This window comes from Pseudorasbora parva, chromosome 13 (genome assembly GCF_024679245.1).
Source record: "Pseudorasbora parva isolate DD20220531a chromosome 13, ASM2467924v1, whole genome shotgun sequence".
Taxonomy (NCBI): domain Eukaryota; kingdom Metazoa; phylum Chordata; class Actinopteri; order Cypriniformes; family Gobionidae; genus Pseudorasbora; species Pseudorasbora parva.
In genome coordinates this window covers 46,156,660-46,183,595 of record NC_090184.1, presented here as the reverse complement: position 1 = coordinate 46,183,595, position 26,936 = coordinate 46,156,660, and the positions used below count along the sequence as shown (strand labels likewise).

The following is a 26,936-nucleotide window of genomic DNA, read 5'->3' as shown; positions in this document are numbered from 1 at the left end:
GTGTCAATTTAGGGTGCTGTGTGTACACTAATGAGAAAAAAATGAACTTAAATGATTTTAGCAAATGGCTGCAATATAACAAAGAGTGAAAAATGTAAAGGGGTCTGAATACTTTCTGTACCCACTGTATAATAACAAAAATACCAAATTATGACAAAAAGTCAAAATTTTGATAGTCAATGAAACTGACTTAAATGTCATAAAAAGTCGAAATTGTTTTAAAAAGTAATAATTCAAACAAAAACTCATAAGTTTCATAGTTTCAACCTATGAATTATTTGTATGAATGATTAATTTCATCTGATAACTATGAGGCAGTTTGTGTTCTCATTCGTCACACACTCAGTATAAACTCCACTAATTTCCATAAGAACGAGATCCGTGTGTAAAAACAATCTTGACTGTTTATTGGTTTGCCAAACATGTTAAGGCAGAGACAGTATAAAAAGCAACTGCAGTCGATGATACAGCAGACATGGAGAAAACCTTCATCATCATAATCATCATCATCATCACTGAAGAACAACAGCCGGTGAGTGTGGACAACCAGACATGGCACTGAATCAATACAAAGGTACATAAGCCAGTTATAGTTGAGCTTCAGTAAAATATGTACAGCTATATACATCACCATAATACTGAGATGAACATCCACTTTATACGATACAATAGATTAATGGCTGTTAATAACAGTATATTCATGTTAATAAGTCAATGCAGAGCGAGCCACCGTACTTACAGTCACTTATAATCTATTGCAAACCGTCCTTTAGAGGTGATGAGAGAGCAAATACATTCAACAGTATGATTACACAACAATATAAGTGCATACAGACAGCTAATGAAGCCATTTACAGGCACGCCTCCGGTCCTACATTCAGATCAAAGAACATCAGGAAAACACCGTAGGGAACGCCTCACATTGTCGGGAATGGCTCATTCCATCGGGAAGTCCTCATTCTATCGGGAACGCCTCAATCCATCAAGAATGCCTCATTCCGTCAGGAACGCCTCACTCCGTCGGGAACGCCTCATTCCGTCGGGAATGCTTCAATCAATCAGGAACGCCTCATTCCATCGGGAACGCCTCAAATACTTGGGAACGCCTCACCACACCATCGGGAACACCTCACATTGTCAGGAAAGCCTCACATCCTTGGGATCCTTGGGAACGCCTCACCACACCACCGGGAACGCCTCACCACACCATCAGGAATGTTTCACATCTTCCCCTCATTTTCTGCACATTAAACACAAACACTCACTGAATGAGGGTTAGGACATACAAAAGGCAGAACAAGTTGAAATTCTTAAATAAAAAGTTGTAATTCTGACTGAAAAATGTCTTAATTATGACAAAATTCTAAATTATGACAGGCTAATAAAAGTTAGCGTGCGTTCATGAGCTCAAGGCTAGATTATTGTAATGCTCTACTGGGTGGTTGCCCTGCTCGCTTAATAAACAAACTCCAGCTGGTCTGGATGGATGGATGGATGGATGGATGGATGGATGGATGGATGGATGGATGGATGGATGGATGGATGGATGGATGGATGGATGGATTATTGTAATGCTCTACTGGGTGGTTGACCTGCTCGCTTAATAAACAAACTCCAGCTGGTCCAAACCGCAGCAGCTAGAGTTCTTACTAGAACCAGGAAGTATGATCATATTAGTCCAGTTATGTCAACACTGCACTGGCTCCCTATTAAACATCGCAGACATTTTAAAATCCTGCTTATTACTCAAAGCACTAAATAGTTTAGCTCCCCGGTACTTAAGCGAGCTCTTAACGCATTATCCTCCATCACGTCTATTGCGGTCTCTAAACTCTGGCCAGTTGATCATACCTAGAATATCTAAATCAACTGCAGGCGGTCGATCCTTTTCCTATTTAGCTCCTAAACTCTGGAATAGTCTTCCTAGCATTGTTCGGGAAGCAGACACACTCTGTCAGTTTAAATCTAGACTAAAAACACATCTCTTTACTATGGCATACACACAGAACATTATTAACTTTTATTATTCAAATCAATTGACCGATTGTTAGGCTGCATTAACTAGGTCAGCCGGAACCGGGAACACTTCCCATAACACCTGATGTACTCGTTACATCATAAGAAGAGTGGCATCTACGCTAATGTTAGTCTCTCTGTTTATCCCGAGGTTTACTGCAGTCGGCCGGATATGGGCCAGATCAGATGATGGACCTGAATATGACCAACTCATCCCTGAATTGTCTGCAGAGAGCGTGTCAAATAAACTCCCTCTGTTAATGCCGCATCGACACAACATCCTCAATAAACCCGTCTCCGCCGTGGCGACTCCGATCTTTCGAATATTCATGTTCTTGTGTAATCGACACGTTATCCTCAATAAATATTCCAATCTAATATGATTTCTGACCCGTAAGGTTGCCAGAATAATAATAATGACACTTGAAAGGGAGATTTTGAAATCCAGTGCCACGTCAATATATATTCGAATTAAATTCATAATCAAAGCCTTAATCAATATTTATCTTAGTCTTTGCGGTTAAGATTTTGCTTAAGTTTCTTGTTTTCTGTGTGTTTGGTCTCTGAGGAGTGACTGAGGGTCTGGCCTCAACATGTGTTTTGCGTCACTAAAACACTTGATCAGCAAGGTGTCGTGTGTTTGGATTTTGGAGGTATCACACACCCCTAACGTGACAGGAGTGCAGTAACAGTGTTTGCTCCTTAGGGAAATGTATTTTTAAGGATCACTTATAAACTTAAAATGTTAGCTGTGGCTGTTGATGGTATCACACTGCAAAAAAATGCTTTTCTTAAAAGTATTTTTGTCTTGTTTCTAGTCAAAATATCTAAAAATTCCTACATTTAAGAAACATTTACTAGACAAGCAAAAGTAATTGTCTTGTTTTGGGAAAATAACTCAAAATGAAGAGAGTTTTTGCTTAAAATAAACTAAATAATCTGCCAATGGGGTGAGAAGAATAATCTTGTTTTGAGTAATTTTTTTCCCAAAACAAGACAATTACTTTTGCTTGTCTAGTAAATACTTCTTGTTTTAAGAATGTTTAGATGTTTGGACTAGAAACAAGACAAAAATACTGAGTAAGAAGAGCATTTTTTGCAGTGCAGCCAACATTATTTCAACTTAGTTTTACAATAATCAGAATATGGGGTGAAAAACTACATTACCCATGATGCCATTCAGCGAGAGCACCGTGCTAAAAGATCTCGTTAGCTCCGCCCACTCCCATGAAGCACCGCAAATGACGTAAGCGCTCTTACTTAAATTGCATATTTTACAATAAACTTATATTGTGTTTATAAATATATAAAATCAACAGTATTTTTATATTTCTCCATTTTTAATTTGCTTGTGCTGTTCGCAAAGCTTCATGGGATTGTAGTTCTAAAGCTAATAAGTTCACACTCTTTCTGTTTTTCGGTTTAAATCAAAGTTTGTAATGTTGCGACTCTTTAACAAATCCTTTTTTTGTTGTGTTGTGTGTTGTGTGCTGTGTGTGTTTCTCACCGCTGGAGCAGGTCTGTGTTGACGTCACTTGCTGATTCGCAACCAAAGCCGCTGAGCTCAAACCTTCAGAATCACAGATCACAGAACATCACAATCAACTCTTACCGTACATCACTTTACACACACTTAAAGGGCTCGTATTTCTTAGTTTTTGCTCCCAGAACCATTCATAGTTAAAAAGGCTATCTTTACAGCTGAATATGTGCCCCTGGAGCTCAACACCACTCATAATCTCACGGGTATATCGGCCAATAATACATTGTGTGGGTCAAAATTATCCATTTTTCTTTCATGCCAAAAATCATTAGGATATTAAGATCTCCTTTTTTTCCCTTTCTACTCAAGTAAACTTTTAAGTATACTTTACTTTACTGTTTTTCTTCCGAAAACTTTTACTTCACTTCATTACAAAGCATAACATATAATGCCATACTTTTTATTGCACTACATTTCATAAATAAAAGTTGTTGTTTCTTACCTTTAATACTTAATTACATAAAAATTGTAGTACTTGCTTACTTGTAAAACTTGCTCAAGTAAAAATTTGAATTACTTTTACTTGAGTAAAAGTATACAGCACTACATTTTTTTTATGTAATTAAGTATTACATGATATTCAATATGAAATGTATTGCAGTAAAAACTACAATATTATGTTTTGGAATGTTATGAAGTAAAAGTTTTCCAAAGAAGAACACTGATAAAGTACATAAAATTACTCGGAAAGTAAAAATACTTCAATACTGTCCGCCTCTGGATATAAGCGTCCTACTGTAAAATATCATAAATGTATTATTAGTAGTAATATGCATTGCTGAGGACTTCTGAGGACCCTCAGATTGCAAAAAACAAACCACATATCTATGGAACGATTATTTATTCCGCTTACAGATTATCTATACATCTCAATTTCACAAAATTGACCCGTATGACTGGTTATATTCTGGTTATATTCTCTCACAAAGATTCTGAATTTTAAGGCGATGCTGCAATAGGTGGGTGTGGCTATGAGGCTCCTCCCTCTTTCAGTCAGTCGAGGTCACACACGAGTAAAAACATGACAAGAAGTAACATTTTAAAAATGCTACACTCTAAAAAATTCAGAGTAAAAAGCAACCGAATGTTGGGTCAAATATGGACTAACCAAGCAGTTAGGTTGTTTTAACCCAGCGATTGGGTGATTTCTAAAATTACTTTGACTTGTATTTCATTGCATACAATATGAACACAAAATATTTAATGTTTTGTCTGGTCAACTTCATGTCATTTGTAAATTTTCATCCTTTCCTGTCATTCAGACCTAGCCTGACAAGCCAGACCCACATCAAGATGTTTGGTCTGGAAACTCTCCATAGACAGGGCTTAATCCGAGGGGCGGATAAACGGCTGTCTTTCAAACTCCATCTGCACGTGATAGGACTGCGCTACCACTAACCAGAGCAATGAAGGTGAAGCAGAGTTCCCTGACAGATTAAACATTCGCCGTATCCGGTCGGCTAAACTCTGAACACATCTTCCCTTCTTAAGAATGACTTCAGTGCCGTTCTTTGTTCTTTTCTCAGAGAAAAGCTTAACTCAAGTCTTCCAGAGTCGCAGCTAAAGTTGATTCGACAGACCGCCGTTCGCCAGTTTCTGTGTTTACTAGAAGGACACTTCAAAATGTGCCACACATTCTCTATTGGAGACAGGTCGGGACTGCAGGCAGGCCAGTCAAGTACCCGTACCCTCTTCCTCCGCAGCCAGGACTTTGTAATGTGTGCAGAATGTGGTTTCGCATTGTCTTGTTGAAATATGCATGGACGTCCCTGGAAAAGATATCTTCTTGAAGGCAGCATATTATGCTCCAAAATCTCTATGTACTGTTCAGCATTAATGGTGCCTTCACAGAAGTGCAAGTTACCTTTGCCAAGGGCACTGACACAACCCCATACCATGACAGACCCTGGCTTTTGGACTTGTTGCTGGTAACAGTCTGGATGATCCTTTTCTTCTTTGGTCCGGAGCACACGGTGTCCATTCCTCCCAAAAAATACCTGAAATACTGATTCATCTGACCACAGTACACATTTCCACTGTGTGATGGTCCATCCCAGATGCCTCCGAGCCCAGAGAAGTCGACGCTTCTGGACCCTGTTAACATAAGGCTTCCTTTTGGCACAGTACAGTTTTAACTGGCATTTGTGGATGTAACTACGTATTGTGGTACTTGACAAAGGTTTGCCAAAGTAGTCCTGTGCCCATGTGGTGATATCGCTTCTAGATGAATGCCGATTCTTGATGCAGTGCCGCCTGAGGGATCGGAGATCACGGTTGTTCAGCTTAGGCTTGCGGCCTTGTCCTTTACGCACTGAAATTCCTCCAGATTCCTTGAATCTTGTAATTATGTTATGCACTGTTGAATGTGAAATATCCAAATCTCTTCCTATCTTTCTTTGAGGAACATTGTTTTTAAACATTTCAATAATTTTCTCACGTATTTGTTGGCAAACTGGCGATCCTCGGCCCATCTTTGCTCCTAAAGGATTAGATCTTTCTTGGATGCTGCTTTTGTACCAAATCATAATTTCAATCACCTGTTGACATCACCTGTTTCAAATCACATCATTATTTAACCCTTTCACCTCATTACTAGCCCTACATTGCTCCTGTCCCAACTTTTTTTGAAATGTGTTGCAGGTCTGAATGACAGGAAAGGATGCATATTTACAAATGACATGAAGTTGACCAGACAAAACATGAAATATTTTGTGTTCATATTGTCTGCAATGAAATACAAGTCAAAGTAAATTTTGAAATCACTACTTTCATTTTTTATTTGCGTTTTCCAAACTGTCACAACTTTTTCTGATTTGGGGTTGTATATTTCAGAAAAAAACACTCCATGAATGATGAATAAAAGTTTTTGAGCAAACGTTTTGAGAGCATTATTAAAGACCAGGGGCCTATTGGCCAAGACTGGGATTATGCCAGGAAATCTTGGTGATCCTGGCTCAATTTATCCACTAATATACAGTTATCTTACATTATCGTTATCGTTCTTGGTGTGAGTGTGCCTTCAGGGTACGTTTACATGACAGCGGTGTACTAAATTTTGCATACAGATGACAAGATCACCAAGATATCCCGGCTTAATCCCTTATCCTAGTTTTGTGCAATAGACCCCAGGGCCCGTATTCCTAAAGCTTCTGAGAATCCTCTCAGAAAGCTCCTAATTTGCCCTAAAAACTTCTCGATTGGAGTCTTATTTTAAGAGCGATTCAGGACTGATCTGAGGCCCCGTCCACACGGAGACGCGTTTAGGTGTATACGTATAAATTTTGGACCGTATCAGCGTTTCGTGCACACGGATCCGGCGTTTTAGAAGCATGCATCCAATATTTTTCGAAACCGGGTCCCAAAGCGGATAAATCTGAAAACACTCATCTTCCGTCTTCGTGTGTACAGCGAATCCGTATATTTTCTGAAACGGTGATGTCATCACACTACGTCCAGCACGGTGAAGAGTTTAGGGATACGGCTACAGGCACTGGGCATGAGCTCATCAATATCGCCTCATTTAATTAACGTATCTGCAGTACTGTACGGGTGTGTTTAGGGTCGGGGTAGGCATTAATAAAACACATCTGTTAAGCAGCAAATGTATTTATTGTTATTTTATTGTGAGATTTTGCCTCACCTCCGACCACTGCTATACCCCTGCTAGCCACAACTCTTCTTCTCCGTTTTTTAGTGTATTTCTGTGGCAGAATTACAGCGCCACACACTGGCCTGGCATGCAAACTACATCGTTTTTAGTCCGTTTTTGTAATCTCGTGTGAACGCAGATATTTCTTGAAACGAAGAAAAAAAAAAGATCGGATTGGGAAAGCGCTGGCTTCGTGTGGACGGGGCCTGAGAGCGACTCTGAGCGAGGAAAAGACAAACACTTTTATCTTAGCGAGGAGGCGGGGCTTATCCCGTTGCTAGGTAAGACAAGCTTTTGAAGACTGTGATTGATTGGTTGTCCAAGATGGAAAATAAGAATTTACACTGCAAAAACTTGTTTCTAGACTTGTTTCTAGTCAAAATATCTAAAAATTCTCACATTAAGAAACATTTACTAGACAAGTACAAATTATTGTCTTGTTTTGGGGAAAATAACTCAAAATGAAGAGAGTTTTTGCTTAAAATAAGATCAATAATCTTCCAATGGGGTGAGAAAAATAATCTTGTTTTCTGTTTGAATTAAGAGATACTAAGTAAGAAAAGCATCACAGTGTAGTGTTTAGGAACTCTATCTTTACTCTATCAAGCAGCCGTTGATCCCTCACGATATGAGCGCTTTAATGAGGCTATAGTGAGTTCAGAAGTAATAGTATCGTTCAGGTGTTTTTGACCTTTTCACCTTGAAAGGGGTCGTACTGGCCGGACACCAGTGTGTAGCTCATGCCCAGGTGAGTGAGATGGTGCGTCTGAAGATGGCGTCCGTAGGGAACCGGTTCTCTTTCCCGCTCATTTTCCCGCTCCTGCTCCGGAGATCCTCTTTCTCCAGGCTGAGGGGGCAAAACATAGTGTGTAAGATTTAAATGTTGGGAAGACAATGACATTCAACAAATGTTTTATTGGTTAGAAGCAATACGCTCTTAAAAATAAAGGTCCCAAAAAGGGTTTTTCACAATGACCATTTCTGGTTCCCCAAAGAACCTTTCCATTTTTTCTGAACATTTATTTTATATAAAGAACCTTTTGTGAAATCAATGTAAAAGGTTCTTCATGGAACCATCAATCCCACACTGCAAAAAAATGCTTTTCTTACTTAGTATTTTTGTCTTGTTTCTAGTCAAAATATCTAAAAATAATAATAATAATAATTAAGAAACATTTACTAGACGAGTAAAAAAAAGATTGTCTTGTTTTGGAAACAATAACTCAAAATGAAGAGAGTTTTTGCTTAAAATAAGATAAATAATCTGCCAATGGGGTGAGAAAAATAATCTTGTTTTCTGTTTGAATTAAGATTATTCTTCTCACCCCATTGGCAGATTATTTATCTTATTTTAAGCAAAAACTCTCTTCCTTTTGAGTTATTTTTCCCAAAACAAGACAATAATTTCACTTGTCTAGTAAATGTTTCTTAATTACTTTTTTATTTTTTTATATTTTGACTAGAATCAAGACAAAAATACTAAGGAAGAAAAGCATTTTTTGCAGTGCATTATTTTTAAGAGTGCAAATTGTTTAAATTTGTCCCCATTTTAATTTGTGCTGTCTACTTTTCCGAACAGGACACATATTTACAACGTGAAATACCTTCATGAATCCATATTAATATGTCTGACGTATAATAAAGCACTTCAGAGAGTACTTTGACTCGGCGCAGTAAAAAGTCCCGGCTGAGAAATCCTCCTTCTGTTTCTCTGTTTCTTTCTCTCTCTCACTCTCTCACTCTCTCTCTCTCTCACTCTCTCACTCTCTCACTCTCTCACTCTCTCACTCTCTCACTCCACCCCTTCCCTCTCTCATTTCTGTCAATAAGGGGAGATATGAGGGAGTATTTTTCGCCGGGACTTTTTACTGCACAGAGTCGAAGTACTCTCAGAAGTGCTATTCCGCCACACATTATAGTTCTCCTTTTTAATCCGCTTAGAAAAGCGACATGTTTTATTTTGTCACCATACTAGGTCAACTATTGGTGTAACTGTATTTAAATAGGGAACACGTGGAGGAGTTTGGTCGCTTCTAACTTGATCTCTGTTTGGTACCATATTGAATGAACTGGGCTTAGTGGGCATAGTGCTATCAGATCATCACCGCGCGTCAGAGATTAAGAGCCCACACTGAGACGAGAGAGGTGTGTGTCAACTCATCTTAGTCAAGGCAATAACAGTTTAATATGAAAAAGCGGTGAAGTATCCCTTTAAACAATTGGGTTCTCTAGTGTTCAAACAATTCCCAACAATTTGCTAGCATTCATTTTATGTACTCTATTGTTCTGGATGTTCGTGAAGGAACTTCACGAGTTTGTTCAGATCATATTTTGGTCCATATTTAACTCTGCGGCGGCCATTAAGCTGTGCCTTACTAATAAATGGTCTTATTGTTTTGTAGTGGGATACATACAACAGGAGATTTGCCATGATAAGGCAGGAGAGGATGCGACAGAAGCTCTAACGCTGTTGAATCGGTCACTGGTTTGCTGCTTTGAACGGCTTCTGAATCCTCTCTCCCTGCCGTTTTCCCATACAGAGGGTAATGGAAACCTAGAAAGAAAAACACAAAAGAGAATTAGGTTGAAACTTCTGCCCGGCAACAGACAGATACAGAGTGTACACTGGAAAAAAATGCTTTTCTTACTTTGTATTTTTGTTTAGTTTCCAGTCAAAATATCAAAAAATTCTTATATTTAGAAACATTTATAAGATAAACAAAAATAATTGTCTTGTTTTGGGGAAAAATAACTCCAAATTAAGATAAATAATCTGCCAATGGGGTGAGAAAAATAATCTTGTTTCCTGTTTGAATTAACATTATTTTGCTTACCCCATTGGCAGATCATTTAGCTATTGATAAATAAATTAATAATTTTTGCTTGTCTAGTAAATGTTTCTCAATGTAAGAATTTGTAGATATTTAGACTAGAAACAAGACAAAAATACTAAGTAAGAAGAGCATTTTTTGCAGTGCTGATACTGATGCACGCGTTTACTTTCTCAACTGGTTACGTTCCCTTCAGAATGAACGTCTCCTGATGATTTTCTCACCCCCATCTCATCCAAGACTTTCTTGCCTTTCTTTCTTCAATCGGAAATAAATTTGTCCGTGATGTCGAAACTCCATCTCATGTTCTCCTCCAACTTTAACAATTTCTCCTTTATTTGTGTAAAGGCGTTTGATTTATAGTCTTTGCACATTCGTTTAAACACTGGGTCGGCACTTCCACCTGCGTCACACGACCTTTCCGACGTGATGACATCATAACCGTGAAGTAGCACAACACAGAAGTCGCGCATTCGAGGTTAAAAACGATATAAATGTGTATTAGTGTAGTAAATGTGTGATGGTTAGTCTGGATCAGACTCTATTCCTCTGGATCATCAGAGTCTCTGAAGCTCTTCCTCATTGATTTGGACCTTCAGCCGTTGGTTCCCATTGAAGGCCATTATGAGGAGAAAAATCCTGGAATGTTTTCCTCAAAAAACGTCATTCCGACTGAAGAAAGTAAGTCTTAAACAATTAGGATGAGATGGGGATGAGGAAACCATCAGGAGATGTTCATTTTGAAGTGAACTAATCCTTAAACACATAACTGACTATGTTTGCAAGGATACTTGCCAAGTCCGGCATTTTGTCATAATTTTGTTTGAATATGTCTGTTCAAGTGCAAGTAGACATGAAAGAGAGCTAAATTCGACATTTGTGTGCTGTCTGAGAAACAAACAGAGTTACCTTTTGTGTCTTCTTGCTCTTTCGTGACGACGCAGTGCTGGCCTGTCATGACCCGAGAAATTTTCACGTTCACACAATATTTGCATTTTTAGTGTTAAAGGGTTAGTTCAGCCAGAAATGTAAATTGTGTGATTAATTCCTCCTGTGGTTGGCCAGCCGTCAGACCTCCGCTCATCTTCACACACAGATGAAGATATTAGTGTTGAAATCCGATGGCTCAGAAAGGCCTTCATTGACACCAATGTTATTTCCTCTCTCAAGACCCATAAAGGCACTAAAGACGTCGTTACAAAGCCCATCTCACTACAGCGGCTCTACAATCATTGATGAAGAGGCCAGAATAGAGTTAGTGCGGGAAAACACTAAATAACGACTTATATAGTGATGGCCGATTTCAGAACAAAGCTTCGAACCGTTATGAGTCAGTGAATCGATTCATGACTCGGATCGCGAGTCAAACTGCTGAAATCACGAGACTTTGGTGATCCGAATCATGAATCGATTCACTGATTCATAACGGTTCGAAGCTTTGTTCTGAAATCGGCCATCACTATATAAGTCGTTATTTAGTGTTTTTTGCGCACTAACTTTATTCTGGCCTCTTCATCAATGATTGTAGAGCCGCTGTAGTGAGATGGGCTTTGTAACGACGTCTTTAGTGCCTTTATGGGTCTTGAGAGAGGAAATGACATTGGTGTCAATGAAGGCCTTTCTGAGCCATCGGATTTCAACACTAATATCTTCATCTGTGTGTGAAGATGAACGGAGGTCTGACGGCTGGCCAACGACATTAGGGGAGTAATTAATGAGAGAATTTTCATTTTTGGGGGAACTAACCCTTTAATAAATATGGTACCGGCCAACTGGCGATTGACACGGTTTCATATACTCACCAACACCAATTTTTACTCGCATTGGGCACTTGGGGAGTGTTTGTTTTAGGCCCTGCACACTTGGTCACATAACATTTGCATTCTACTAACTAGTTTGTTGTACACTGCAAAAAATGCTCTTCTTACTCAGTAATTTTGTCTTGTTTCAAGTCCAAATATCGAACAATTCTTAAATCAAGATGCATTTACTAGATCAGTAAAACAACATAAGATTTTTTTTTTTTTTTTGTTAAAAATAAATCAAAATGAAGTGAGTTTTTGATTAAAACAGGCAAAATGATCTGCCAATGGGGTGAGAAAAATAATCTTATTTCTGTTTGGAATCCCAAACTCACCCATTGGCAGATCATTTTGCCTGTTTTAAGCAAAAACTCTCTTCATTTTGATATTTTTCCCCATAAAAGAAGAAAAAATATCTTTGCTTATCTAGTAAATGAATCTTTATTTACGAATATCTAGATATTTGGACTGGAAACAAGAAAAAAATACTAAATAAGAAGAGCATTTTTTACAGTGTACAGCTCCACTTCACTTGTGGTGTCATATTTGCAGCGTATAGAAGATGATTACCTGGGTAATTGTGCACCAGAGCTGGAGACATCACTCTGTAAGCATTGCTGTTGGACTCACACAGGTGTAAATAGGGGTAGGAGTGCTGAAATTGGAGAAAGGATTGCTGCGGTGATGAGGAAGCCCCTCTAGATGAGTCTTCAGAAATCTCGCCCGCCATCTCGTCCCCATCCGGTCTGGTACTTTCCTCGGAGATTTCGGCAGCCGTCTCACATTTGACGCTCTGGAGTTCGGCCTCCAGCCTGGACTCGGACTCTACAGGTATGTGCCAGTCTTTCCCCTTGTCTGGACTGAGACTCATTTCCTCAGAGATCTTGTTGACCTCTTGATTTTGCTGCTTCACATATTTGGACTGATAAGAGTGGCTCCAGGACTGAGATTCTGAAGCCTAAACCCAGAGGAACATCTACCGTCAAAAAGTTTCTGCTCTGACAACCAACGAAATTATACAGCTTACAGGGAAGCCCTTTTGTTATGTAACAGTTGCCCTGTGTTTAATTTCAAAAAGATCATCAATATAATCTCAATCATCAAAGAATCCTGGCAACTTGATCGTTTGATGATTAAGGATCATATTTCCAAAAAAACAACATGCGTTGGGTTGTTATCCCAGCATAACCAAGGACATTTCTAGAAGTCTGTTAATGTCTTTTAAAAGAACATTTCCTCAGTAAATGATAAGTAACATCAGTAACTTACATTTAGAAATGTTACATTTGTGTCCACATTTGATTTTGAGTTTGAGCTCTCCAAACTGAGGTCTTCAGATTCCTTGAGGACCCCTTGTTGGATATGGGACGGCTTTGCCTGCTGCTGTGGCTGCTGAAATGAGAGCTGCTTGTCCATCTCCACATAGATGAAGCCAGGTTTCGCACAGCTTATCTTAACAGAGTTCGCCCCCTTATGAATCGACTGAGGAGAGCTCATAAATTGCTTTTGCTCATCCTTGGTGCGTTCCTTTTGCTCGGATCCTCGCCTAACTTGACCTCTACTCTGCTTGCTATATTGTATTTCCTCACAGCACGCCTCACTGAGCGGCCTGTGGGAACTAGGCATCATCAGGACTTTTTGGTCCATTGAAACACCCCGGCTGTACTGTCCGTAATACAAGGACTGAGCTAGCGCTGTGTGCGTTTCGGCGTACTGAAGCTGCGATTGGGAACTTGAGTGGCTTGACGATTCTGAGCTTTTTGCATCCTCACTTGAATCTCTCAAGTCATCCTTCGTCCGACCGTAAGGTGAGGCCACCTTATGGAACGAAGTTGAATTGGCTTGCCCGGGGTGCATGTACCCTGGGATACAATGGGATTCATAACCATGGCCGTGAGATGTAGACAGAACCTCTTTTCCTGGGGTCACCGTGCCAGCTGCGGGAATTTTGGGATTGATGTTGGCGTTCGAATCGTGTGTGGAGTTCCTTCTAGATCTCGAGTTTGATCCTCCGTCCTCGGCAGCGTCGGATATGTCAGAGTATGCAGGGCTGTTTGTTTTAGCGGTCACTCCATCGCCATTTGTAACAGGGCCACAGTCGATTCTCGCACCACTCCCGATGGAAGGACTTGGCGCGTTATCTGAAAACGTGTACACTTTGTCGGCCTCGGCTCTTATACTTGCCATCCGGCTTTCCTGCGTTTCCCCCGGACCGTTAACAACATCTTGCTTGCTCAAGTGCTCCTTCAAGAGGCTCACAGGAAAGTCTTTCCCGATACTCTTGGCATCGTCCGTTTTGGTGTAAATCGGATCGCTTTTGGGACTCCGGGGATCTTTGCAATTCTTGTCCTTTAATCGATGTTTTTCCTTTCTCTTACTGTCTTTGCTCAGGACTGTGGTGGTGTTGGCCATGTTAACTTGTGCAATAATGTCCAGCTTTGGCTTAATGGGTTTAAGGGAGAGGTTCTTGGCTTTTGTGAGGGCAACAGTTGGAGATGTTGAAACTTCTGGGATTTTGGTAGAAAAAGCAGCGGGGGGAATAGCGGTCAGCTTCGGAGGAGCAGGGGCAGTGTTGATGAGTCTATTGGCTCTAGACTTAGCCGAGCATCTCTCAGCGAACCCACTTTCTTTCTTTACTTTGCTACAGATGTCCCTTTTATCAATGGCACCCTCCGCTTCGAGCTTAGGCATCTCAACAGATGCTGTGTTACGATCCGTCATGAGGCAGTTCTCAAGGACGACAGACATGTTGGAAATGAGTGGGAGGTTGCTCAGATCGTCTATGGATCCGTCTGTCCTTGTCAAGTTCTGGCGTATTTTTGCATTGGGACTGCTATCATTGTTGAGCAAGGCTTTCCTGCTCTTTGGAGAACCGACTGTGTTGAGTTTATAAATGCCTCTGGGCTTCTTGGAGACAACGTTCTCCGAAGAATCAAACGGTACAGAGCTGAGTGCTTCATCAAAATCTGAAAGTCTGTCTTCGCTTTCAACCTCAAACTCTTGCTTGCTGTCACTGTTCAGGTGAGCGTGTGACTGGTGATAACGGAGGCCGTTGATATGTTTGTACTTCTTGTTGCAGTTTGGATGTGGACAGTCTATTAGCATTGGGGACGCGCAAACTTGATCAAGAAACACAGGGTCGGATTTACCCTGAGGGGTGGAAGGAGCACTCCTAGATTTGGCTCGTATCCTTTTCCCATTCCCATTCCGAATGTCCTCCGAGACCAAGCTTAAATCTAAATCCGCTGGGGCTTTGCCTTTTCTTTTTCCGCATATAAGTGGATTGGATTTGATGTCCTCCACGGCGTAGTATCCAGGTGCCCTACAGCCACTGAGGTTCAGACTCCCTCGCCTTCCTTTGTTGCCGATTCCAACACCGCGCCTCTTGTGAGTTAGTCCTCGTATCTTGGAAAGATTTGGGTCTGTAGCTGGTTGATCTGGTATGCCAAGGCGCATCCGTTTACCACGTCCACGAGCACAAGGCATTTCAGAGTCACTCATTGGAGACTCACTAAACCTAGTTAAAAACAATAAAGAGTCATAAATGTATGGGGATAAATACACTCAAATTAAATCTAAACAGGTTTAAACCTAGACCTAAAGGGGCCAGATTTATTAACAGCTTGTTTAAAAACAAGCGTGGGCAGTTATTTTTGCGACTGACTTTACTGCACTGCAAAAAATGTATTTCTTACTTAGTATTTGGTCTTGTTTCTAGTCCAAACATCTAAAAATTCATAAAACAAGAACTATTTACTAGACAAGCAAAAGTAATTGTCTTGTTTTGGGGACAAATAACTCAAAATGAAGAGAGTTTTTGTTCAAAATAAGAAAAATAATCTTGTTTTCTGTTTGAATTAAGATTATTTTTCTCACCCCATTGGCAGATTATTTATCTTATTTTAAGCAAAAACTCTCTTCATTTTGAGTTATTTTCCCCAAAACAAGACAATTACTTTTACTTATCTAGTACATGTTTCTTAAAGTAAGAAATTTTTAGATATTTAGACTAGAAACAAGACAAAAATAAGTAAGAAATGCATTTTTTTTCAGTTTGCAAATGCATTTGTATAGCCCCTTTCACACTGCACGTCGGACCCGCAATATTCCCGGAGCATTGCCGGGTCTCCTTCTGTGTGAAAGCAGCCACGTCCCGGCATTGATTACCGAATTCGACCCGGGTCGGGGACCTAGTAATATTTGCGGTATTCGACCCGGGACGAGCGCTGTGTGAACACAAGCCGAAACTAATGCCGCAACGTGTGCGTAGTTATCGTGCGACTCCTAGAGCTTGTTTTTTCAATAACACAACCCTGCAGTGCCAGAAGAGCTCGTCGGTGTTTTAAACGCAGAGAGTGTTCGTCTACAAAAGAAATTAAAATTAAACAAGCAGAAATGAGCGCAAACTGGACACAAGTCGAGACCACGGAGCTCCTTACTATCCGCGCTGAAGCGGAGATCGCTCGCCGTTATACGTCACATCCGGATGTCACGTGTCATCTCGACCCGGGACCGTTACGGGTTGTGTGTGAAAGCGCACATATTACGGTATTTCGCTGGCAGTGAGAATGGACCAAATCTAGCGGCCCGGGAACAAATGCCGGGTCACATTATCCGTGTATTTGCCGGAATCGCAGTGTGAAAGGGGCTTAAGAGTTCCGTTTTCAGGCACAAAATGTATGAGAGGAGAGTATTTAAATAAATCATGCGCCATTATTTAACACCCAAAAAGCATGTCTTAAACCATTTTGAGCTTATCATACTGCAATAGTTAAAGGGATACGACATGAGGGTGAGGAATTAAAGATTGAATTGTCATTTTTGGGTGAACTAACCCTTTAATTTGCGCTGCTCTTTGTCAATTGTGTTAGTCCTTATGGAAATGAGCTGCTGTGTCTGTGTTGGTTAATTTGCACATTGTCAGAAGATAATCCTCAGAACTTTCCACTCACATCTGCTCTTTTATGAGATTTCGGTCTCATGCTATTTTTTTCCTGTTTAGTAAATCTGGCACTTTAAAGAGTTCACCCAACAACAACAAAAAACTATCCCATAATTTACTCCCCTCAAGCCATCCTAGGACTTTCTTCTTTCAGACGAACACAATCAGAATTATATTAAAAAATATATTCCAAGCTTTATAATGAGAATGAATGGTAACTGTGGTTTTGAAGATTTTAAAGCGCATCCATTTATCATAAAAATGATCCATATGCATCCAGGGGAATAATAAAGGCCTTCTGAAGCAAAGCCATATTTATATCTTTATAAACTATAATCACTGGCTTCTGATAACGGCCGTACACGAGTCTAGTTTCGGCAGAAGAGTGACCTCTGACCCCACGCATCGCATGACGAACGCAGTGAGGACAGAGCAAAACAAAACACCGGTCACAAATTAGAGTCAAAAAGTTGAATTTTTAAAGAGAAATGTGGGAGGAGCTTGAGTGTGTTGTTTGAACCACGAGAGGTATCTGCTCTCACCTGAGCTTACGCTACTCCTACATCCTGTCATAATAATTATAATTTGATACAATTATGTAGCGCTTTTCTAGGTACTTAAAGCTCTTTACGTTGAAGTGGGGAATCTCCTCAACCACCACCAATGTGTAGCATCACCTGGATGATGATTCGACGGCAGCCATTTTGTGCCAGAACGCCCACCATACACACCAGCTGATTGGTGGAGAGGAGACCGAGTGATTAAGCCAATCAGGAGAGGCCATGATTTGGCCAGGATGCCGGGGTTACATCCCTACTCTTTTTCTGAAAGAGTTTTGGGATTTTTAATGACCACAGAGAGTCAGGACGTCGGTTTAATGTCTCATCCGAAGAACGGGCCGTGTTACAGTATAGCGTCCTCATCACTATACTGGGGCGTTAGGCCCCACACAGACCACAAGGTCGGTGAGCGCCCCCTGCTGGCCTCATGCGTGGGGTCAGAGGTCACTCTTCCACCTGAACTCGACTCGCATACGGCCTTTACCAGAAGCCAGTGATTAGTGTATAAAGTTATAAATATAGATACTTTTCTACACGAACACATCGCTTCCCTTCAGAAGGCCTTTATTAACCCCTGGAGCCATGTGAAGCACTTTTATGGTGATAGATGCTCTTTTATCATGGATAGATGCTCTTTTATGATGGACAGATGCTCTTTTATGATGGACAGATGCACTTTTATGATGGACAGATGCTCTTTTATGATGGATAGATGCACTTTTATGATGGATAGATGCACTTTTATGATGGATAGATGCACTTTTATGATGGATAGATGCTCTTTTATGATGGATAGATGCTCTTTTATGATGGATAGATGCTCTTTTATGATGGATAGATGCACTTTTATGATGATAAATGCACTTTTATGATGGATAGATGCTCTTTTATGATGGATAGATGCTCTTTTATGATGGATAGATGCACTTTTATGATGATAAATGCACTTTTATGATGGATAGATGCTCTTTTATGATTGATAGATGCACTTTTATGATGGATAGATGCACTTTTATGACGGATAGATGCACTTTTATGACGGATAGATGCACTTTTATGACGGATAGATGCACTTTTATGATGGACAGATGCTCTTTTATGATGGATAGATGCACTTTTATGATGATAGATGCACTTTTATGACGGATAGATGCACTTTTATGACGGATAGATGCACTTTTATGACGGATAGATGCACTTTTATGATGGACAGATGCTCTTTTATGATGGATAGATGCTCTTTTATGATGGATAGATGCACTTTTATGACGGACGGATGCACTTTTATGATGGATAGATGCTCTTTTATGATGGATGGATGCACTTTTATGATGGATAGATGCACTTTTATGACGGATGGATGCACTTTTATGATGATAGATGCTCTTTTATGACGGATAGATGCACTTTTATGACGGATAGATGCACTTTTATGATGGATAGATGCACTTTTATGACGGATAGATGCACTTTTATGATGGACAGATGCTCTTTTATGATGGATAGATGCACTTTTATGATGGATAGATGCACTTTTATGATGGATAGATGCACTTTTATGATGGACGGATGCACTTTTATGATGGATGGATGCACTTTTATGATGGACAGATGCACTTTTATGATGGATGGATGCACTTTTATGACGGATGGATGCACTTTTATGATGGATGGATGCACTTTTATGACGGATGGATGCACTTTTATGATGGATGGATGCACTTTTATGATGATAGATGCACTTTTATGATGGATAGATGCACTTTTATGATGGACAGATGCACTTTTATGATGATAGATGCACTTTTATGATGGATAGATGCACTTTTATGATTGATAGATGCTCTTTTATGACGGATAGATGCACTTTTATGACGGATAGATGCACTTTTATGACGGATGGATGCACTTTTATGACGGATGGATGCACTTTTATGACGGATAGATGCACTTTTATGATTGATAGATGCTCTTTTATGACGGATAGATGCACTTTTATGATTGATAGATGCTCTTTTATGACGGATAGATGCACTTTTATGACGGATAGATGCACTTTTATGACGGATAGATGCACTTTTATGATGGATAGATGCACTTTTATGATTGATAGATGCACTTTTATGACAGATAGATGCACTTTTATGATTGATAGATGCTCTTTTATGATGGATAGATGCACTTTTATGATGGATAGATGCTCTTTTATGACGGATAGATGCACTTTTATGATGGATAGATGCACTTTTATGATTGATAGATGCTCTTTTATGACGGATAGATGCACTTTTATGACAGATAGATGCACTTTTATGATTGATAGATGCTCTTTTATGATGGATAGATGCTCTTTTATGACGGATAGATGCACTTTTATGATGGATAGATGCACTTTTATGATTGATAGATGCACTTTTATGATGGATAGATGCACTTTTATGATTGATAGATGCTCTTTTATGACGGATAGATGCACTTTTATGATGGATAGATGCACTTTTATGACGGATATATGCTCTTTTATGACGGATAGATGCACTTTTATGACGGATAGATGCACTTTTATGACGGATAGATGCACTTTTATGATGGATAGATGCACTTTTATGATGGATAGATGCACTTTTATGACGGATGGATGCACTTTTATGACGGATAGATGCACTTTTATGACGGATAGATGCACTTTTATGATGGATAGATGCACTTTTATGACGGATAGATGCACTTTTATGACGGATAGACGCACTTTTATGATGGATAGATGCACTTTTATGATGGATAGATGCACTTTTATGATGGATAGATGCACTTTTATGACGGATAGATGCACTTTTATGATGGATAGATGCACTTTTATGATGGATAGATGCACTTTTATGACGGATAGACGCACTTTTATGATGGATAGATGCACTTTTATGATGGATAGATGCACTTTTATGATGGATAGATGCACTTTTATGATGGATAGATGCACTTTTATGACGGACAGATGCACTTTTATGATGGATAGATGCACTTTTATGACGGATAGATGCACTTTTATGATGGATAGATGCACTTTTATGATGGATAGATGCACTTTTATGATGGATAGATGCACAATGAGGCATCTGTGTAAATATTTCTATAATCGCGCCGGTATTTTGACCTTCTTCAGCAGAAGTAATGGCGTTGGGAACACTAGATGAGATTCGTCTGATATGAGGTAAAATAACACAAATACTGTTGTGTTTCTGGCAGAAAGCGATCGTTTCGTGTCTTCAGACATCAGTGTGTCTCCGCGAGCCTCAGGGTTTAATATGGATTCGTATGTCTGTGTGTTTTTTACTCTCATAGAAATACACCCCATTGACATGCATTACACGAGCAACGGCTGAGTTAAACATCTTCATCTGTGTTCTCCTGAAGAAACAAACACACCGACATCTCAGACGCCCAGCAGATGAACATCACAGGCTCATTTCTGGCTGAACTATCCCTTTAGGAACACTTTAAGACAAGCATTGAAGAAGAAAGAAAGGAAGGTGTATTACCGTGGTGGAGCCCAGTCGTGCTTAGTACAGTCCAGGAGAGTTCCCACATAGGTCCTTTTTCTCCATGTGACGTTCACAACTAGAACCCCTGGAATCAAAGAGAAACAGAAATGAGAACCTCTCGTGCAAACATTTAACATTTTCCACATTCACCAACAAAAAGCATTCAGGTTTAGCTCTAGTCACAATTCACCAGTGTGAGTGCCCATGATCACCACCAGAGGGCACTCCACCCCGGACTGTCACCATCACAAACTACATTACCCATAATCCTTTGCCTAGGACTCATTAGCACTTACTGTTTACTCCTGTGTCTCACCACCTCATTACCTCTGCCTATATATACCTTGTTCAGTCTGTCATTCATGGCGAAGTCTTGTTTAGTGTCACAACTGCATTTCTGAGCGGTTCCCTGGTTTCATGTATCTTGGTCCTTGATTTCTTGCATTCTCTGTGGATTACCCTTTTGCCTGTCTCCTCTGTTTTGTTTGCTTGATTAGACTGATTTCCTGTGCATGACCTTTTGCATGTTTTATGGACTACGACTTTGGATTACCCTTCAATAAATACTACATTTGGATCTTCAACCCAACCTTCCGTCTCAGAGCAGTTTGTCACAGAAATGCAGTTGTGACACTAAACAAGACTTCGCCCTGAATGACAAACAAGGTATATATAGGAAGAGTTAATGAGGTGCTGAGACACAGGAGTAAACAGTGAGTGCTAATGAGTCCTAGGCAAAGGATTATGGGTAATGTAGTTTGTGATGGAGTGTCAGTCCGGGGTGGAGTGCCCTCTGGTGGTGATCATGGGCACTCACACTGGTGAATTGTGACAGCTCTAAAGGTTCCAAAGAGTGAGCATTTCCCCACTTTAATAACGAAGTGTCTCTTCACACCAAGAGCAGGGATGTAGTGGAGTCTAAACGGACGTAAACGCCGTTTACGCACCTCCCAAAATTCAGAAATAGCGTTTACCCACCTCCAAAGTGCATTTATCCACCTCTAAATAGAGTTTATCCACCTCTAAATAGAGTTTATCCACCTCTAAATAGAGTTTATCCACCTCTAAATATAGTTTATCCACTTCTAAATAGCCTACAGTTCCTAAGACATTGTAAATTAAGCTTATGTCGTTTTAGTTTCATATTGTTCATTTTCATTGGTTGTTTGTTGTACAGTTAGACAAACTCTTTCATATTGCGCTACAACTGTCAGTGAGAGTAGTGGGAAGTTCGGATCATTTTACTGACTCGGATCTTTGAGTCTTGTTCAGCAAAATGAACCAATCTTTTCTCTTCCCGTCTCTATGGGACTGACAGGAAGAACAAAAGACTCGGATCTCACCTGTCGATTGAGAATCAGAGCGATCAGACCCATATGTTGCGTAATGCTCACGCGCAGTCAAAACAAAGTGAACGAATCACTCTCTGAGACAACTCGGTAGTCCCGAGTCATATTAAAGATTCGTTCAAAATGAACAAATCATTCATGAACGACACGCAACCAAGATTCAAAACTGGATTTCCGGCAATTTTCAAAATGACATAATTATCCATTTGTAGTACATTTAATCAGCTTGTGACACTTTTCAATCACTTTTCAAGTGGACAAATAGTTACTCTGGACATTGTTGTGATATTAATAAATCACAGGCAGCTGGTTTAATGTAGAGAGCATGTCGAAACCCTGTAAAAAAAGCTGTAATGATGCAGGGTATTTTGTGTTCAAATAGAACATTTTTGGTTTTATTGTTTTTTTAGTTTAGCAAAATTATCTGTTAATGTCGGCAGCCATTAGGCTACACTTGTGGAAACTTCAGTCCAACTTATATAGTCTTTCTTCTGTTGATTACAGAAACTGGGTTTTCTTTAAATTAAAATATGTGGCACCAAATTCATCCTTCTGTCGTGAATCTGCACCTGCCTCGTTAGCAATTGGCAAAAACTAATCGGCTTAATTAGTCGGCTTAAGTAATTTAAGACAAAAGTCAAATTCTTTGATTCCAGCTTGTTTAATGTGAATATGTTCTAGTGTGTTCTCTTATATGTGCTCATATTAGCCACCTCGTTTTACTACGAATTGCCGTGAGATCGGGCTGCATACACAGGTCGGCAGTGGCCCACCTTACCGTGACCACGATGCAGTCACCCAGAATTTATAGTTTACCCACGTCTTTTTTTTACCTCTACACCTCTGACCAAGAGCAAATAGCGTACCTTGTTATTCGCACTAGCTCCGCTTGGCTGTGCTAAACAAGATTTTAAAAAACATAATATAATAATAATAATTTCAGCATCTTCAGTAAAGCGTACGGCTAATGAATCACTGTTTTATCACGATCAACACGGCTTCCAATCCGCCTTTTGCAGAGCTCGCTCTTCTCTCTTTTCTCATCACAAATCACATCGGAAAGCGCGGCAAAATAATGCTCTTACTTAGTATTTTTGTCTTGTTTTGGGGAAAAAATGAAGAGAGTTTTTGCTTAAAATAAGATAAATAATCTGCCAATGGGGTGAGAAAAATAATCTTGTTTTCTGTTTGAATTCAGATTATTTCTCTCACCCCATTGGCAGATTATTTATCTTATTTTAAGCAAAAACTCTCTTCATTTTGAGTTATTTTTCCCCAAAACAAGACAATTACTTTTGCTTGTCTAATAAATGTTTCTTAATGTAAGATTTTTATGATATATAGACTAGAAACAAGACAAAAATACTAAGTAAGAAAAGCATTTTTTGCAGTGAGGCATTTACTTTCAATAAAAATTAAGAAAATGTTCCAAATGTGGAAATAACTAAATGTTTATTAATAATAAAAGCATTTATAGGGTTAGGGTTAGGTGTAGGGAGGGCTTTTAGTGTCCCTTTATAAGGCTGCATCTATTTAATAATTTAAATAAAAATAATAATCCACAGTTATTATTGCATCCTGTTAATGCACAACAATACTGAGGTGCAAATACTAAATTAATAAATGAATACTAATAAATTACTATTTTACGGAGCCCCGCACAATATGCAAGAAAAAAAGGTAAATCGTGCGAACGTTTTATAAATCGAGGGAACGAAATAGTAAAACGTTCACACGATTGACTTTTTTTTCTTGCATGTCATGTGCGGCAGGGCTCTGTACTATTTATACACTGTAAAAAAACACTTTGTTGGTTTTTGTTGGTTTAACTTAAAAAAGTGAGTAACCTGGTTGCTTTAAAACTTTGAGTTCATTGAAATTAAAAATTTGAGTTGATACAATGAAGGAAATTAGCTTAACAAATAGGAACTCAAAATATTATTGTATCTGAACCACATAAAAAATGTGATAAATCATGAAAATAGCACAATTTGGCTGCGTCATCACAAATAAAACACACATAATTACCCAATATGCTTACAACATCTTTTAATAATATTTTAATAAAGGTTGTCAAATGTCAAAAAATGTTCATTGTATTAACTCAACATTTTAAGGCGACCAGGTAACTTTTTTTCCTAAATAATTTTTTACAGTGTACGGCAAAGAACTGCTACTTTTATATGGTCTTAATATAATCTACAGCTATTTGCACTTAGTCTTACATCTATTGCTAAGAAAATGTTATTTTTAATTAGAATTTAGTTGCGATTAACACTCGGTGTAAATAGCCGCTGCCTTTTAATAATCTAAAGCACCTTTTGTGCCCACAATGGAAAGATTCAGTGGATGTTCTGCATGGAGCCATCAATGCCAATAAAGATCCTGTAGCTCTTTTATTGTATATCCGAATGGATTCATTCTGCGCTTGATCTCAGTGATGGAAGTTAAGATGGTGGTCTGCAATTTTAATTTGCTTAATCAATATGCAACCAGTGTCTCTGCTTCCTTCAAATGATTCAGTCTCACAGCTGCTATGAAAACGCAGTCCTGTGGAGCGAATGACAAAACTCGCCCTTCCACTAAAACCAGCCGTTCATAATGTGCTGGAGTGGAGGAAGAATATATTTCTGTTTTAAATGTGCAATATTGCACGTCACCGCATGAATTATAAAGCTCTCACCTTCCTCTGTCTCGTGCCACACAATGCCCTCCAGATTGACACTGGTTCCTGGCTGACATGGCTCCATGAAGCTGGACTCCAGAGCTTTCTCCGCTTCTTGTGTGTTTGTTCCGACGGACCGCGTCTTAACACTCAGCTGGAGAGAGAGAGAGAGAGAGAGAGAGAGAGAGAGAGAGAGAGAGAGAGAGAGAGAGAGAGAGAGAGAGAGAGAGAGAGAGAGAGAGAGCAGTGCCAGCTGAAGTATAATGGAGCTCAATTTGATCAAAACAGTTGACTGATAATGATCAAGCATAGGATTAGTTCACTTCAGAATGAGCGTCTCCTGATAATTTCCTCTTCCCATCTCATCCCGGAAAGAAATAGTTTTTCTGAGGAAAACATTCCTGCTCATAATGGCCTTCAATGGAAACCAACGGCTGAAGGTCCAAATCAATGAGGAAGAGCTTCAGAGACTCTGATGATCCAGACTAACCATCACACATTTTTATTTCGCATGCGAATATTTTGCGTCAAAACATGGGCGTCGGAAGCAAATAAAAAGTCGGTGGGTCAGTAGCGGCTAAGGCAAAATATTATAGGTGGTGAAATAGTTTTGCGGGGGATCTGGGCGTTCTCCCAATCAAAAAAATGATTTCATAGATGTGATTTCCTACATTATGGTGTGTTTTAGGCCATATCTCTTTCCTATACAAAAAAAGACCTCAAATCAGCCAGTCTAAAGAGCAGAGTCTGAAGGGGAGGATGCTAATCTCGTACAGGAGCTAAAACTTAAAGGGTTAGTTCCCCCAAATATGAAATGTCTGTCATTAACTCCTCTCCCTAATGTCGCTCCACACCCGTAAGACCTCCGTTCATCTTCACACACAGTTTAAGATATTTTATATTTAGTCCGAGAGCGTATGCAAGTGTATGCACACTATACTGTCCATGTCCAGAAAGGGAATAAAAACATCATCACAGTAGTCCATATGAGACATCAGTGGGTTAATTAGAGTCTCTTGAAGCATCCAAAATACATTTGGGTCCAAAAATAACAAAAACTACGACTTTATTCAGCATTGGCTTCTCTTCCGCGTTTGTGTTCAATCCTCAAATAAAGATTCAAACGGTTATGAATCAGTGAATCGATCAATGATTCGGATCGCCAATGTCACGTGATTTCAGCAGTTTGACACGCGATCCGAATCATGAATCGATTCACTAATTCATATTTTACACAAATAAGGAGAAACAATGATGGCGGATGATTTTAAAGTTGGAGGAGAACATGAGATGGAGTTTTTCTGCACTTCCATCTGCGTCACGTGACCTTTCCGACGTGAAGACATCATACACCGCGAAGAAGAACAACACCGAAGTCGCGCATTTGAGGTTAAAGTATATGAATGTGTATTCGTGCAGTAAATGTGTGATGGTTAGTCTGGATCAGACTCTATTCCTCTGGATCATCAGAGTCTCTGAAGCTCTTCCTCATTGATTTGGACCTTCAGCCGTTGGTTCCCATTGAAGGCCATTATGAGGAGAAAAATCCTGGAATGTTTTCCTCAAAAAACGTCATTCCGACTGAAGAAAGAAAGTCTTAAACAATTAGGATGAGATGGGGGCGAGGATGGGTGACCATCAGGAGACGCTCATTCTGAAGTGAACCGATCCTTTAATCCTCCTCATGCAAGAAAAACACACAAATGGCGATGACAGCATCATCACAAGCCAAAATGAAAAAGACATAATCGAGCAGAAGGGGGCGGAGCCTCGCGCTGTGCTTTAAACTGTAAATAACACACGAAAAGCATCAAACAAGCCCGTCTTTGTCCAAAACAAACCGAGGGAATTATGTTGCTCAGGTTTCCAATGGCAACAGACATGACGATTTTCACAAGGGCTGCATGCATGCAACAAAAGGAAATGGCTGACAAACAAAAGAAAAGCTGCTTTAGATGATATAGATGGTGTTTGTGCTCCGGCCTGCACGCTCACAATGAAGCGTCTCTCGTGCATGTGGAGGCTTCATCCTCACAC

The 26,936-nt window shown here is 39.7% G+C and overlaps 1 protein-coding gene across 1 annotated transcript in view; it reads right to left on the bottom strand.

Annotated features, from left to right (window-relative positions):
* Positions 1 to 386: 386 nt before the first annotated feature.
* The window catches only part of znf608 (zinc finger protein 608), a 27,386-nt gene continuing 836 nt past the window's right edge, over positions 387 to 26,936 (bottom strand). Inside the window, exons 2-9 of the mRNA XM_067414594.1 lie at positions 24,918 to 25,053; positions 20,883 to 20,970; positions 13,111 to 15,358; positions 12,412 to 12,799; positions 9,623 to 9,762; positions 7,908 to 8,055; positions 3,524 to 3,586; positions 387 to 1,240 (exon numbers count right to left, since the gene is read on the bottom strand). Of these exons, the coding sequence (XP_067270695.1) occupies positions 1,221 to 1,240; positions 3,524 to 3,586; positions 7,908 to 8,055; positions 9,623 to 9,762; positions 12,412 to 12,799; positions 13,111 to 15,358; positions 20,883 to 20,970; positions 24,918 to 25,053 (3,231 nt within the window). The 3' untranslated portion in view covers positions 387 to 1,220. The remainder of the gene's footprint in view (positions 1,241 to 3,523; positions 3,587 to 7,907; positions 8,056 to 9,622; positions 9,763 to 12,411; positions 12,800 to 13,110; positions 15,359 to 20,882; positions 20,971 to 24,917; positions 25,054 to 26,936) is intronic.